General features: G+C 39.6%; 1 protein-coding gene across 7 annotated transcripts in view; it reads right to left on the reverse strand.

Moving 5' to 3' along the window:
• The window catches only part of LOC106088362 (protein O-mannosyl-transferase 2), a 135006-nt gene that overhangs the window by 79459 nt on the left and 38849 nt on the right, over window positions 1–16698 (reverse strand). For all 7 annotated transcript variants that reach the window (XM_059364112.1, XM_059364108.1, XM_059364109.1 and 4 more), the window contains one exon: window positions 1919–2023. In XM_059364112.1, coding sequence (XP_059220095.1) covers window positions 1919–2023 — 105 coding nt within the window. The remainder of the gene's footprint in view (window positions 1–1918; window positions 2024–16698) is intronic.

Consider the following 16698-nt stretch of genomic DNA (forward strand, 5'->3'; position numbering starts at 1 on the left):
GCTGCGCCTATGCCAAGACAACATGTTCTCTGAACCTGTTGTATGGTCCTTATGTTGCACTTTTTCTCCATAGCAGTCCACCAAACGACTGAGGCGTAAGTAAGTATTGCCCTAATCACGTTTCTGTAGAGCCAGTGTACTATCCTTGGATTTAGGCCCCATTTCGAGCCTACGGACCGTCAACAGTATGCACTATGCCCAACATCTGTGAGCCTTCTCCGTGCGCTCCTAAATGTGATACATCCAACTAAGTTTCCTATCCTTGATCACTCCTACGTCAAGGAAAGGTCGGTGGAGACTGCCCTGCACGAGGTTGTGCATAAAATAGAAGAATCCTTCGATGCCAAAACGTACACCCTGGCGGTATGTATTCACATCGATGTGTGGACCACGCCCACTAGAGCACTGGAGACTATTCTAGATATCCGACCCATTGACATACAGATTAAGTGTATTACTGCCACCGAGGCTATGAGACTTAGGCGATGGGAAAATGGATTGAGGACACGAGCATCTCATACCATCGCGGTATAATCGAGGCGACGATAGGAAACCTGGAAGGAAAGGAAGAGGTTTCCGGTCCGTTACCTGAGACAACACTTGAGGAACCCTAGTATTGCCATCTGGAATATCATATTAAACGGATGGACCAAAGCAAGAGGGCAGAGTGGACCTGGGTGTCTACATTGAGAATCCAAGGACTGAGATCTCTTTTAGACTGCCTGACCAAATTACGGTTCTGCATGCGGAGATGCGGGCGATAACGGAATGCGTGAGATGGTGTGGTGCTAACGCGAGGACGTCGAGTGTGAACATCATTGCAAACAGTAAAATTGCCATAAAGGCAATATCAACCAGGAGGATAAAGTCATGAACTGTCTAGGAAGGAGCAGTGTAGGAAGGAGATTAACTTTTTCTCTGAGGATGGCAATCGGCATCATTTGGGTGCCGGGCCATAATGGAGTATGGGGGAATGAAAGGCCAAATGATTTGGCAGAGAAGGCCGGAGGTTTGCCGTCAATAAACTTGGTTAACCCAAAGCCTTTCGGGTCGACGCAGTCTGAGTTAAGGGCCTGGGCTACGAATGCGCCTGTTACACTGTGCAACAGCGAAACAGTCGGTAGGATGGCGAAAATCCTATTGGGTTAACCGGAAACCGGAGAGGATGAGGCTAAATTGGCAAGTGATAGCATGTATAGTTCATGTGGGGAGAATGATGAGATGTTGGAGCATTTCCTATGTCATTGCCCGGCTTTAGCGGCTAAAAGACGCCGGTGGGGATACGATACCAGACATGAACCATAGTGTCATGGGGCGTATTAATATCCCCACCCTTTTTTCAACTCAACCTAACAATACCGCAAACAAAAACCACTCGCAATAAAAATTTCAACTGCTCATAGATTGTTTGACAAATATTGGACCATAAAACATTTCCATCTTTTGTATTCGCCAAAAATTTTTACAATTTTATCGTAAACCAATACCCATTGTTTTTCATAAAAGAGGTTGACTTGTCGAAAACTTTATTTATAGCTAATGGATATCTGAACCCTGTTAATATTATTTTTTATTAAAATGTCTTCTGGCTATAACTACAAATTTAACAACGAACTAGAAGAAATACATTTGTAGGGTCCCAGATTAATATTTTTGCGTGTTTCAAACGGTTTGGCAAAATTAATGTACTCTCAACCAATGATAGTGGGTAAAAAATTAAATAATAAACCCACTAAAAAAATAAAAATGTAGTGGAGCGGGGAGGAAGAGGGTACCTCCTACCGACCCCTGCCTTCAGATTCAATGCACTTATATTCTGTTGAAACTAATTTAAAATTAGCAGAATAAAGAATAATTTCAATTTTGAGCAATGTAAAATATTTCCGTTCTTGTATTAATTTTTTTTGGTTGTACTTACATATCTCATTCCCTCATAGCGGGTACCATTGTATTTGTCGCCAGGTTTATCAAACGGGAACCTGCCGTTATAGCCCGATAAATATCCAGAAAGAGCAATCAGCATCTACAGTAAAAGACAGAAATGTAGACAAAAACTGAGGGAATGAAAATTTCAAATTTTAATTTCAAATCATAAGAAAAGTTATATTAATAAATGTTAGTCATTAAAAATCCCCTTTGTAGGCGATGCTTTATACATAAAATATTGCGCAAATGAAATCTACGAAATATTAATGAATATAAATATTTGATGTTTTGTCATTGAAAATCCCCTTGGTAGGCGATGCTTAATAGAAAATTATTGCGCAAATAAAATCTACAAAATATTAATTAAAACAAGTAAGAGCGTGCTAAGTTCGGCCGGGCCGAATCTTATATACCCTCCACCACGGATCGCATTTGTCGAGTTCTATGCGCGGTATCTCTTTTTAGGCAATCAAAGAATATTGAATAAGAACTGTTATGCTATTGGAGCAATATCAAGTTATAGTCCGATTCGGACCATAATTGAATGCCGAACATTGTAGAATTCATTGTGTAATATTTCAGTTCATTCGGATAAGAATTGCACCTTGTAGGGGCTTAAGAAGCAAAATCGGGAGATAGGTTTATATGGGAGCTGTATTGGTCTATTCAGACCATATTAGACACGTATGTTGAACGTCATGAGAGAAGCCTTTGTACAAAATTTGTGCCAAATCGGATGAGAATTGCGCCCTCCAGAGGCTCAAGAAGTCAAGATCCCAAATCGGTTTATATGGCAGCTATATCAGGTAATGTACGGATTTGCGCCATACTAAGCACATTTAGTGGAAGTTATAACAAAACACCTCATGCAAAATTTCAGCCAAATGAGATGAGAACTGCTCTATTGGCTCAAGACCTTTACTCCTTCGAAAGTTAGCGTGCTTTCGGGCGGAAATGGAATATATTTACTTTATGGGGTCTTAGGCGGATATTTCGAGGTGTTACAAATAGAATGACCAAATTAGTATACCCCCAACCTATGGTGGAGGGTATCACTACGTCACTACGAGATAAATATTACACTGAATATATTGCAAGGTGCTGTGCAAAAATAGATATCAGTGGATCACAAACGTCGTCGTCGTCGCTTTCGACGTTCGCGTCGTCGTCTCTTGAGCGTTTGTGAATGTGAGCCGGCAAAAAAAGTCGTGCATGAGTAACATTTTTTCTCGTCACCGTGCGTGAGTGGAAAATCTCTCACACGCGCATCTCTAATGTGACGCCTCCGATCTCTACCGTGCGGCAATATACGCAACAGCAGCACCTCAGCCGCAGTGCTGGGAAGTTGATCTTTCTTTCAACTTAATTGCAATGGTCACCGAGGCAAGATCGATAGATAGTAGATTTTATAAGTCGGAAGGACATATTGATTGCAGCGACTCAGGAAACAAAGCTAACTAACAACTGTAGCGCGCACAGTTACCATGGATTCAATGTGCTACGTAAGGATAGCTTAAGATGTAGAGGTTGGGATTGGCTTTCGTGATACACCATTCCGTGCAGTATACAACAGTCTCGCCTGCGCCAAGCGCTAGTGACTTCTACATGGAATATATGGGGATAGCAGGCTAGTCCGGTACAGTCAAGATAGAGCTATCCAACATGTACTTACCGCCGGTTGGTAATAGTGACACAACTAATGGCCCGTTATTAATGACCTTCTATCTAAACATAATGGCGTGGGCAATACGCATCACGTTTTATAGCATTCTCTAGGTAACAACTTTGCATTTGCATTATATATCCTGATCTGTTGAGTGACGTATCCTGTCATGCCTTCATTTCTAAGAGATCAGACCACCTAATCATAATGCTCACCATCGTTCGACCACCCGACTTCATAACGTTTATCAATCAATAGAAGGCCGATCGTGTCGGCATCAGTAAGTACACCAATCGCCGCTTCAGTGAGCTGACGCCTCCCTTAATTGTGCTAGTTCCCGAGAGAAATGCGTAACATTATAGCGGAAGCCGCTCGCTTTATACTAACCGGTGGAATGCCTCAAGTGCGTCCAATTTCCTGGCGCAGGCAGCGGTACTCGTAGACGATCGTGATGGGATTCGTTGCACAGACCCCACTAATCGCAGAATCAGCGAGCTGAATCTGGAAATAAGTAGAATTTGTGGCTGGAACACTTGGATCAACGTTGATAATAAACCGGAGCAGGCAAGCTGTGGTCTACTGTAAAGTCACTCTCAAATCCCGAAAAGGGATAATAGACATGCCAAACTATTTGAGGACATTGCCAACACATCCCTCGGCCAGGTCTGAAGTGCTGGGTCGCGAATTATCTATGTGGTCGCCAGTCATTTCTGGAATTTTGGGATAAGAAGACAAAACATCGTATGAAAGGGAGTTCCCAAAGGCGGGCTGATATCTCCGGCATTGTTTAACCTCTACCTATGCAGACGATTGTACGATCATGCATCAGGCCTCTACCCATTGTTGTCATTTTCGATAGGTTCAACGTCTTCCTCAACTAACTTGCCTCCTATTTCGCTACAAGAGATCTGAAGATATCTGCCACGAAATCTTCATCCACATTGTTCACTTTAAATACGCGTGAGGTGAATAATGAGCTGAATGTGATGGTCGAAGGAGAAATATTGTTTTATTGTCATTTTATAGCATACTAGCTGACCCGGGCCCGCTCCGCTGAGCCTTCTTTTACTTTATATGGAACAAAAGTTTCCTTAGAATATTTATTTTCGACAATTAAAGAGCTTTTAGTAAAAAATCATGCTACGAAAATAGTATATGGCTTGATTAACAATTTAACAATATAAGTGCCTTTGTCCGAATCCCATATGATCTTTATTGGTCTAAGTGCCTTTGTCCGAATCCCATATGATCTTTATTGGTCTACGAATTTAAGTTTGGATGTTAGGTGTACTCCATTCTTAAAATACTTTATTTCAGCCCGCTTCTCTCATGATATCTGATTTAGTGGTGTTTTCGGGGGTGAGGTGGTCTCCCAGGCACTTGGCCCTGAAAAAATATCAGCATCGTGCTCTTTCAAAAACCATTTATTTAAACCGCATATTGCCATTGGTTTAGGGGAGTTTACACGATGAGGCGTCCCCCAAACACATGGCCTAAAATAGGCTATCAAAATCGTTTTCTAATCTTAGAGACCATATATTGACAAGGTCGAAAATTTTTTACCCTTTGCGGGGTGTTTTGGTGGAGGGGTGATTCCCTAAATACATGGTCCTAAATTTGGATATCAAATTCGTATTCTACTCCCAAATACCTTTATTTGAGCCCTATTTTGCGATGTTCACTAAAAAATTTCTGCTTGTAGGGTATTTTGGGAAAGGGGTTGACCCCCAGAAAATTGGGTAACAATTCTTGCTCTACCCCCCAATATCTTTCATTAAATGTCCACATTGACGTGGTCTGTAAATATGGCCGATTTAGGGGTGTTTTAAGGATTGGGTGGTCCCCCAAACACTAAGCCCGGAAAATATATCAGCAACGTGCTCTATTCTCATATATCTATATATCATTTATTTGAATCCCATATTTTGGGAAAGGGGTTGACCCCCAGAAAATTGGTCCCGAAAGTGGGTATCAATTCTTGCTCAACCCCCCCAATACCTTTCATTTAAGCTCCACATTGACATGGTCGGTATATATGGCCGATTTAGGGGTGTTTTGGGGATTAGGGTGGTCGCCCAAACACTAAGCCCGGAAAATATATCAGCAACGTGCTCTATTCTCATATATCTATATATCATTTATTTGAACCCCATATTGCCATTGGCCTCAAAGTTGGATATCAAATTCGTTTTCAAATCTCATTTAAACTCCTCATTGCAAAAGTCAGCAAATATGTCCACTTTGGTATATTGGCCCTAAAAACTATGAATATTTAGTTCCACTCTCTTTACGACCCAAATTGTCTTGGTGAGCAAATACGTCCTATTTGGGGGTTGTTATGGTGGTGGGACGTCCGCTAGACAGTCGGTCCCTAATGTTGATATCAGATACGTGGTCTACTCCCAAATTTGAGCCACATATTTCCATAGTCGGCAAACGTGACCGGCTTGGATGTGTTTTGGGGGATGGGCGGCCGCTCAGTGAGTTGGCCTTGAAAATATATATCGGATTCGTGTTCCACTTTAAAAAGGGGGGGGGCGTGGGGTGGTGTTGTGGGGGTGGGGTGGTGTTTTGGGGGTGGGGTGGTGTTTTGGGGGTGGGGTGGTGTTTTGGGGGTGGGGTGGCCCCATAGACACTTTTCACAAATATTGATATCAGATTTGTGCTTTACTCCCAAAGACTTTTTATTTGAGCCCCATGTGGCTATGGTCGAAAATGTGTCCCTTTGGAGGAGGTTTTTGGAGAGAGGCGGCCCCCAAACACTTGGTCTCATATTTGGATATCAGATTCTAATTCTACACTCAAATACCTTTTATTTAAGCCCCATATTCCCATGGTCAGTAAATAAGTCCTGTTTGGGGGTGTTTTGGGGAAGGGGTGGGCCCCTAGAAACGTGGTCTCACATTTGGATTCAGATTCGTATCAATTCTTGCTCAACCCCCCCAATACCTTTCATTTGAGTCCCATATTGCCATGATCGGTAAATATGTCCGATTTAGGGGTGTTTTGGGGGTTGGGTGCTCCCCCTAGCACTTGGTTCGAGAAATGGATATCAGATACGTTTTCTTATCCTAAATATCTTTCATTTGAGTCCCAAATTGTCGTGATTGGTCTAAATATATGTTTGGTAGGTTTAAGGGTGGGGCGGCCCCCCTAGGTACCCCATCCGAAATTTGGATACCAAATTTTTATTTTTAGGGTACTATATGAGAGCACCCAAAATTTCGCTTAAATCGCACCACCCGTCTCCGAGATCTGGCGTTTCTGAAAATTAGAGTAAGGGGGAGGGTCCGCCCCCCTTTAGATATCAAAAAATGTAGTACCCTATTTTCACCACGGGATCATTATTATCATATTATTTTCACCACATTATTATTGGCCACGTACAAAACAATCATCCGGTCTTTGGTAAGTAATGCAGCGCCAGTGTGGTCTCGTCCGGAGTGTGACACGCAATGGAATAATCGAATCAGTCAGAATGCCGCTCTTCAAACTGCGACGAGCTGTCTCATTAGTTCTCACACGAGCCACCTCCATCAGGAGACAAAGATCCAATTATGAATATATAAAATTTCATCCAAATTGGACAAGAGAATCGAGGGTCAAGAGTAATGGGCTATAATTTTGTCCTTAAAAATATTTATTGAAAATTGTCGATAAAAAAAAAATGTAGAAAATGTTTTCTTTTGAAAAGATGTTATTGGAATTTATCAAAACCTTTCTTTTGGTTGGTGAAATGGATATCAGATACGTTTTCCTATCCTAAATATCTTTCATTTGAGTCCCAAATTGTCGTGATTGGTCTAAATATATGTTTGGTAGGTTTAAGGGTGGGGCGGCCCCCCTAGGTACCCCATCCGAAATTTGGATACCAAATTTTTATTTTTAGGGTACTATATGAGAGCACCCAAAATTTCGCTTAAATCGCACCACCCGTCTCCGAGATCTGGCGTTTCTGAAAATTAGAGTAAGGGGGAGGGTCCGCCCCCCTTTAGATATCAAAAAATGTAGTACCCTATTTTCACCACGGGATCATTATTATCATATTATCATATTATTTTCACCACATTATTATTGGCCACGTACAAAACAATCATCCGGTCTTTGGTAAGTAATGCAGCGCCAGTGTGGTCTCGTCCGGAGTGTGACACGCAATGGAATAATCGAATCAGTCAGAATGCCGCTCTTCAAACTGCGACGAGCTGTCTCATTAGTTCTCACACGAGCCACCTCCATCAGGAGACAAAGATCCAATTATGAATATATAAAATTTCATCCAAATTGGACAAGAGAATCGAGGGTCAAGAGTAATGGGCTATAATTTTGTCCTTAAAAATATTTATTGAAAATTGTCGATAGAAAAAAATGTAGAAAATGTTTTCTTTTGAAAAGATGTTATTGGAATTTATCAAAACCTTTCTTTTAGAAAAAAATTTTAGGGATGCCCGGGCCTGAACAACATTTTGCCTTTAGACAATAATTCATTGAAAATTTTGTTGTCTTTAGAAAAAAATGTCTTTCAAGTTTTATCTTTATATAGAAAAAAATTTATTTTGTGATTTTTCATTTTGTTTTTGTTTCTATTTTGAGACATCAGGCCGTGCAGTGGCAGGTGACTGCTTTATTTGTCAAAATTGCCACTTATGTCCTAAAGACTCACATACTATTCGCAAATGTCCTCGTTTTCTAAAAATAAATCCCGACTAACGGTTGGGGGAAATTCGAAACGCCATCCTTAGGTTAGGTTGAAAAGAGGGTGCAGATATTAATCCGCCCCATGCCACTATGGACATACGCCTAAGCCAGTAATCGCTTAGGCCGGAAAAGAACTCGCATTTGTCGAGTTCTTTTCCGGGCATCTCTTCTTTGGGAAATAGGTTATAAGAAAAGATTTCCTCTGCTATTAGAGCGATATCAAGATATGATCCGGTTTGGACCACAATTAAATTATATGTTGGAGACCTGTGCAAAATGTCAGCCAATTCGAATAAGAATTGCGCCCTTTGGGGGCTCAAGAAGTAAAATAGAGAGATCGATTTATATGGGAGCTGTATCGGGCTATAGACCGATTCAGACCATAATAAACACGTATGTTGATGGTCATGAGAGAATCCGTCGTACAAAATTTCAGGCAAATCGGATAATAATTGCGACCTCTAGAGGCTGAAGAAGTCAAGACCCAAGATCGGTTTATATGACAGCTATATCAAAACATGGACCGATTTGAACCATACTTGGCACAGTTGTTGGATATCATAACAAAACACGTAGTGCCAAATCGGATAAGAATTGCGCCCTCTAGAGGCTGAAGAAGTCAAGACCCAAGATCGGTTTATATGACAGCTATATCAAAACATGGACCGATATGGCCCATTTACAATACCAACCGACCTACACTAATAAGAAGTATTTGAGCAAAATTTCAAGCGGCTAGATTTACTCCTTCGGAAGTTAGCGTGCTTTCGACAGACAGACGGACGGACGGACAGACGGACGGACATGGCTAGATCGACATAAAATGTCACGACGATCAAGAATATATATACTTTATGGGGTCTCAGACGAATATTTCAAGTAGTTACAAACAGAATGACGAAATTAGTATACCCCCCATCTTATGGTGGAGGGTATAAAAATAATGGCATATAAATTAAAATGTGTTTTTATTTATTTTGTTGTATGGAATAACTTTTCTAAAACTACGCCATTTGCTTGGTTTACCTTTGAGATGACAAAAAATGCTAGACTGATCGATTTTTTCTTCTCCGTAATAGATAATTTTTTAACAAATTACTTTCGTAAGCCATGATCTATATCTATTTTTATTTACCGAATTTTTTTTTTTTTTTTTTTTTTTTTTTTTTTTTTTTTTTATTTTAATTGCAACTAGCTTTCAATAAGAAGCTAACAAGCAATTTTTTTCAAATTTAACATAATTATAATTGAAAATATGTAAATTTTATATAATCTATCTGAAAATTTATTTTACATTGGAAACAAAAAGAAAATAAATAAGTTTAAAGCTCATGATATTAAGAGATCATAGGGTTTAGTTCTATTCAGTCTACGTCTGGTACTTGGATCATTGAGATTAATGGCTTCTGGATTTACATGAAGGCGTAATCTGGCATCATGTTTCGTTGCTGCAATTGATATTTCCTCTGACACTGTGTTCATGCGGAGGTCTCTATGGAGATCACTGTTGCGAACATACCAAGGGGCGTTAACTATGCTCCTTAGTACTTTATTTTGAAAATTTTGAATCATGTAGATATATTTCTTATGCGTGCAACCCCATAGTTGGACGCCATATAGCCATATTGGTTTTAATTGTTGATTATATAAAAGTAATTTGTTTTGAATGGAAAGTTCAGATTTCCTGCCCATAAGATATTTGAGTTTTGACCATTTAATATTAAGTTCTTCGATTTTCTTCTTGACATGCGCTTTCCAGCGTAATTTCGAATCCAGGGTCATACCAAGATATTTCGCATTGTCCGAATAAGGGATACTGACTCCATTTATATGCACGGGGATGTTCCTGGTAGCTTTATTTGTAAAGTTTACATGAACCGACTTCGAATGGTTCAACTTTATTTGCCAAACAGAGGCCCAACGATTTATTTCATTAAGAGCTTGTTGCAATTTAGTGATTGCTTGCTCCTCTGTATCTGCCACAGCAAGTATAGCAGTATCATCCGCAAAAGTTGCAATGACTGAGTTTGGTGGTTCTGGCAAATCGCTAGTGTATAAAAGATATAGGACGGGACCTAGGATACTTCCTTGAGGCACACCTGTACCAATTTTCTTCATGTCTGAGTAGGAGTCATCCTGTTTAATTCTGAAGAATCTATCCGATAAGAATGATTTTAGAAATTCAACATATATTTCAGGCAACATCCTGCTTAATTTCCTTATAAGCCCGACATGGCATACTTTGTCAAAAGCCTGCGACACATCTAAGAATACAGCAGAACATATTTTTTTATCCTCAAAGCTTTGTTCAATAGTATTAGTTATGCGGTGTATCTGGTCAATAGTTGAATGGGAATTTCTAAAACCAAATTGATGGTCTGGTATGAGATTTTTTTCTGCAATAATGGGGTTTAAACGACTCAAAAACAGTTTTTCTAGCAGTTTGGATAACATTGGTAGTAGAGATATTGGTCTATATGAGGTTACCTCTGTTGTAGGTTTACCTGGTTTAGGTATCATACGGATTTCTGCAATTTTCCAAAAAGTTGGCATTCTTCTTAACTTGAAGCAGGAATTAAATAATTGGGTTATTTTAATGATGCAATTATATGTAAGATTTCTTAGTATTTCAGTATTTATTAAGTCGAAACCTGGACATTTCTTTAGCTGCATACGGCCTATTTCTGCATATACCTCACCAACTGTAACATTCTCGATGCTTTGTTCGAAATTTCCTATACCTTCATTACCATTAGTTGGAACTTCATTGTTATTGGAGAAAACGTTCTCCATGTGTTCTGAAAATATTTGCGCCTTTTCCATATTCGTTTTGGCCCATGATGAGTCATCTTTTCTTATTGGATAATTTCTTGGTACAGGCCTCTTAACTCCTTTTGTTGCTTTCCAAAGTGAATAGTCGGTACTTTTATCAGTTGTTAACGACAACAGATGTTGCCTAAGTTCCATATCTCTGAAAAGTTTGGTTTCTGCACTGAGTTCCTTAGTGATTTTATTTAAGAGTGTCTTGTATGACGGATGTCTAGTTTGCTGCCATTTCTTACGTATTTTGCGTTTCAGTTGAATTTTTTCTCTAATATATACCGGGTAGGTTTGTTCAGAAGCAGTACTTCGATAATCAGGAGTACTTTGCCATGCGGCTTTCTGAATAGTTGCAGTTAGTATTTCAACTTCATTTTCCAAATCGTCTACAGAGATTGGTGCTTCGACTTTCAAATCTGCATTCCACAAGATTAAATTGAAATATTGCCAGTCGGTAAATTTATTTATCAAAAAGGGTGGAGGCTCTTTTGTTAGTATTTTTTCAAAAAGTGTAAGGAAGATTGGAGAGTGGTCTGAGCTTAGATCAAAACCATTTTCTATTTTTATTCGGGACGTCGATATTTTTTTGACCAGAAAAAAGTCTATTAAGTCGGGAATTTTGTTTGTATCAGTTGGCCAATAGGTTGGTGTACCTGATGAGATTATTGAGCAACCAGTATCATTCGACGCTTTGAGTAGTTCTCTGCCTTTTGTAGTTGTTAATCGGGATCCCCAGTGAGTATGTTTGGCGTTAAAGTCGCCTCCAATAATGTGCCTGTCGTTGTGTTTTTCTATCAGCTGTTTATATTGTTCGTATTTAATTTGATGTTTCGGTGGACTGTAGAGAGCTGTTATGAGTAAATTTTCATTTTTAGTGAATATTTTTATTGTGGTAGCCTGAAATTCATCCGTTTTTATTTCCTCATCTTCTATATGCTTTATCGACTTCCTAACTATAACTGCGCTACCTCCTCTAGCAGTATTCGTTGGGTGAGTGGTATGATACACCTCGTAATTTTTGAATCTTATATATGATTGAGTAGTGAAATGGGTTTCTGATATTAGACAAACATCTATTTTCTCGTTGTTGAGCACGACTTCAAGCTCCCTTTGGTGTTTGTGGAGGCCATTGGCGTTCCATAACATAATCTTAAGCGGGTTATACATGTTTAGATACGTTTGATGTTTTCTCGAGATTAGCTAGTCTGATTTCAATAGTTTTAAAAAAGTTTTCTTGAGTACTAAGCCTACTGAGTATTTGTGACAGTATATTGTTTGGAGCTTCTGAAACGATATTTCCGGTGACACTCGCATATGATTGCGGGTTTTCATTGCTATTTCGTGGAATATTGGTGTATGGTATAGTACGCTTACTGGTTGATTGTAATTTCTTGTTTCTTAGCTTCTGCAACTCTTTGGCGACTTGACATCCTCGGTATGATGCGGGATGTTGTTCACCACAATTACAGCATTTTGGACGGTCTATTTCTTTATCGCATTCGTACGAATTATGTTTACCCGCACATTTGACACACCGTGGAGGTTTATTACAGTAATTTTTGGTGTGACCAAAACTTTGGCATTGTTTACATTGAGGAAGCACTCTTTGTTGTTTTATTTCCTCGATTTGAACAATGGAGTGGCAAATACTTCTTATTTTGAATATTTTTTGGATGTCTTCTTTGGAATCAAAAGATAAAACGAACATATTAAGAGGTTGTTTAGTTTTGAATTTAAGTTTATTTTGGGCATCAAGAACATTAAAACCTTGAGATTTGAGGTCATCAATTATTGATTCTTCTGATTCTGATTCTGATTTACCGAATGGAATTAATCTTAGAACAAAAACTCGCTCGATAACAGATGACATTTGGAAGAAATTATTGCACTAAAACCTCCGAAGTCCAAGCCTAATATTGTCTGGATCGGATCATATTTATATATATGCCTTTATCATGAAATAAATATTCCATCATTTACCTCAAAAAAAATATATTTTTTCTCCGAATACCGAAATAACACTTACTTGCTTTACTTTAATTGGCTATTACAGAACATTTGTTCCACTAGCCGAACGAAGAATAGCGTTCCAAGCGCCTCGATCTTCTGCGCTCATTCTAAAATCTCTGACACCAAGTTTCGAGGTGTCTCCCACCACTTGATCTTTCCATTGGGCTTTTGGTCTTCCCGGTTTGCATGTACCACCGTGTTTGCCTTCAAAAGACTTCTATTCTGGAGCTTCTTTATCCATTCTGGCAACATGACCTAGCCAACGCAGCCGTTGTATTTTGAAGCGTGTAACTATGCTTTCTTCGTCATACAGCTCGTGGTTCATACGTCGCCTATATTCTCCATTAACGCAAACTGGTCCAAATATTTTACTAAAATTTTTCTCTCAAATACTCCAAGCACTGTTTCTAAACTGCTTACTAAGTCAAAAGTAGCATCTGTTTGCCAGTATTATTCTTCGCTTTATCTCAAAACTGGTGTTATTCGTTTCGGCTACGGTGGTGCCGAGGTAGATAAAGTTACTGACTTTCTCCCTACTTTCTCCATTTTCTTTATCTGCTCGGTTGTACAAGGCATTTTGGGAGTTGAAACCATCAATTTCGTCTTATCTGCATTTACTGCCAGACCCATTTTCACTGACTCTCTTTCGATTCAAAAGCAGCAGTTACCGAAATAACACCTCTTTTTGGAAGCCCCTTATAGATCCATAGTGGTGGTATTCAAAGTTATTATCTTGTTATTTTTTCAACATTTAATTTAATGTTAAAATAAAGAATAAACAAGTAAAACACATTGATTTGGGACTTTGCGAACTTTAAATATCCACCACCTTTATTTTAACATAACTCTACTATAACCATAGTCACATAAATATAGGCGAATGTATTTTTCAGGAACCAAAAATTTCACTGAAATTGCCAAATAAATGCAATATGGGATTAAGACCTCAAATCGGAAGAACAGTCTTTAAGTAGTTTGCAAGGATGTCAAGGGATGTAATATGACTCGCTGTGCCAAATTTCACCGTACTGGGGTAATATATGCAACTGTTATGGGCTTAAGATCCAAAATCGGCTGATCGGTCTATATGGCAACTATAGGTAAATATAGTCCGATCGAAACAATACTCGGCAAGGACATCGAAGCACAACTCATGTCTTAAATTTCAGCGAAATGCGATAATTACTGCGCCTTTTATGGGCTTAAGAATCTCAATCGGTAGATAGGTCTGTATGGGAGCTATATCTAAATATAGTCCAATTTTCCCCGTACTGGACAAATACGGCTCTATGCCAAATTTCAGCACTATATATTAATTGTTAAATGCTGTAGCTTGATTACTACCCCTGCACACGAACATCGTTAAGTTAGGTGTTAAATTAGGCTAGTTGTAAGCAGTCTGCCATGTGACTCACTGAAACGTTTTCGTCCGTTGTGATACCACACGAACAGAAGAAGAAAGATGCCTTCTAGTTCCTACCGTAAAGTTACCCAGACACATTGACTGAGACGTCTGTTCTAGCCAGCCACAGCAAAGCGGTAGACCTCTTCAAGTTAACATTGTGACACTTAGTTTGTGACCATCTGTCATTCGTTGCCCTTCGGGCTTAGTCCTGAAAACTTAGCATACTCACCAATTCCAATTCCCCATCAATGTATAAAGTAGTTCCAAGTCTCACAAGCTAGTCTGGTCTACAATTCCCTGAGGTATCTATGGGTCGAGGGCGGTTTTTTTATTCAGAAATATGTTCCCCAGAGATTTAATGACTGCCTGGCTGCCTGAGAAGATGTTTATGCCAATCGTCGTTGTGACATTGTATCTTAGCCATTCCGCCATTTCTTTAATTGCAAGAATACAACCACCGCTTACTACAGTGGTTGGGAAACCTTCTTGATACGACCAGTCTTAGTTCTTCGGAGTACACACCAAAGCCCACTAGGTCGTCTAGTTTGGTACCATCGGTACCATCGGTACCAAACTACACGACGATCTTTTGTAAGTTCTATTACCAGTCTTTGTAAGTTCTATTACCAGGGATATTGTAGTTTTAATGGGTTCTATCCGGAATTGTGGTAGAGTACTTTTAATAAAAAAGCGGCTCAAGCTATGTGTAATCCACTCTGCCTGGAACATCGTTCATTGTATCAAGGATAACACAGTGTCCGTATGCGCCACATGGCCAAAGAGAAGGGTCCCTTAGCTTCACAGTAATGGTCGCAGCATTGGTGGTGGTGTAGCATTAAATTCAGTGCATCAGATGGTGTCGTCTCAGTGCGGCTGTGATGGACAAACAATCCATCCTTTGAATCCGGCTGAGTATTGAAGTGCTGGTGGACTTTTGAAGCAGCGTCCACCAGACTCGTGACACCAGGTTTAAACCCCCTACTTTTTCCAATGGCTCTCTTGCAGGTGTATGGACCAAGAGTTGTCTTTCTTGTCCGTTCCAAAATGTTGGATATGAAGTTCAATTTCCTGTCCAGCAAAACATCCAGGTATTTCACGCTTTCAGTAAATGGAATATTCTCTCGCCCAAGGTAACTTTTAACTGGTATCTCCTGTAGGTTACTTGTATCTCCTGCTGAAGTGAAATATTTCTGCCTTAGACGGATCTGTATCATAACTACTTTCGGAAGCCCACTTGGTTGTCGCATGTAGAATGATAGGAAACTTTCCCATAATCGCAATAGCCATGTCATCGGCATACGCGATAATTTTTACACCTTTTTCCCCAAGAGACAATAATATACTTTTAATGGCTACATTCCAAAGTAGAGGAGACAGTACACATTGAGGTGTTATTCTGCTGACCCATATTTTTAGATATTTAACAAAGTTTTCTTCATCCCAAGCAGTAATCCATCTTCTAAGTTTTTAATAAACTTCCTTACCGTAGTGTTGATGTCTCTAAACTCAATCTTCTTCATGATTGACGTCGGTTTTACATTGTTGAAAGCACCTTCAATATAAAATATGCTTTCATTATATATTCCTGGATAGGGAGAACCCTCAACGTAGGCGACCAAGCCGTGGAGGGCTGTTTCTATGGTCTTCCCCTTACTTTATGCATGCTGTTGCCGAGAAATGCGATCTCCAGAGATCCTTACCCTAAGATAAGTTTCTCTCAACCTTTCTAGATTCTTAAGCATAAAGGATGGTAGCCTAAAAGCACGAAAATCTTTCACCGGGTTTTCCTGATTTTGGAATGAAATTGACTTTTGTGTCACTGCATCCCACAGGTATATATGCTGATACAAGCAGAGTGTATTTGCCGAAGCCAATCAGCTAGTCTATCAGACACAGCTTGTAATTCAACCAGTGATACACTATCAAACTTTGCAACTTGAAATTATTTATCGCCCAAAGAAATTTCGACGAATGGATATTCTGGGGGCACGTTGTCTGTTGGAGAGTTTACCGGGAAATTGGTATCAAAAAGTAGTTCTAGTGCTTCCTCATTAGACATGGTCCATACATTCTTTGAATTCTGAATGTATCCACCCAGGATTTGTTTCGAGACTTTCTCAGCTCTCCTTATATTTTCTTAGCTCAGCCGAGTAGACGTCCCAATCGTGTGATTTCCTTG

The sequence above is a fragment of the Stomoxys calcitrans genome, chromosome 2, assembly GCF_963082655.1.
Source record: "Stomoxys calcitrans chromosome 2, idStoCalc2.1, whole genome shotgun sequence".
Lineage (NCBI taxonomy): Eukaryota > Metazoa > Arthropoda > Insecta > Diptera > Muscidae > Stomoxys > Stomoxys calcitrans.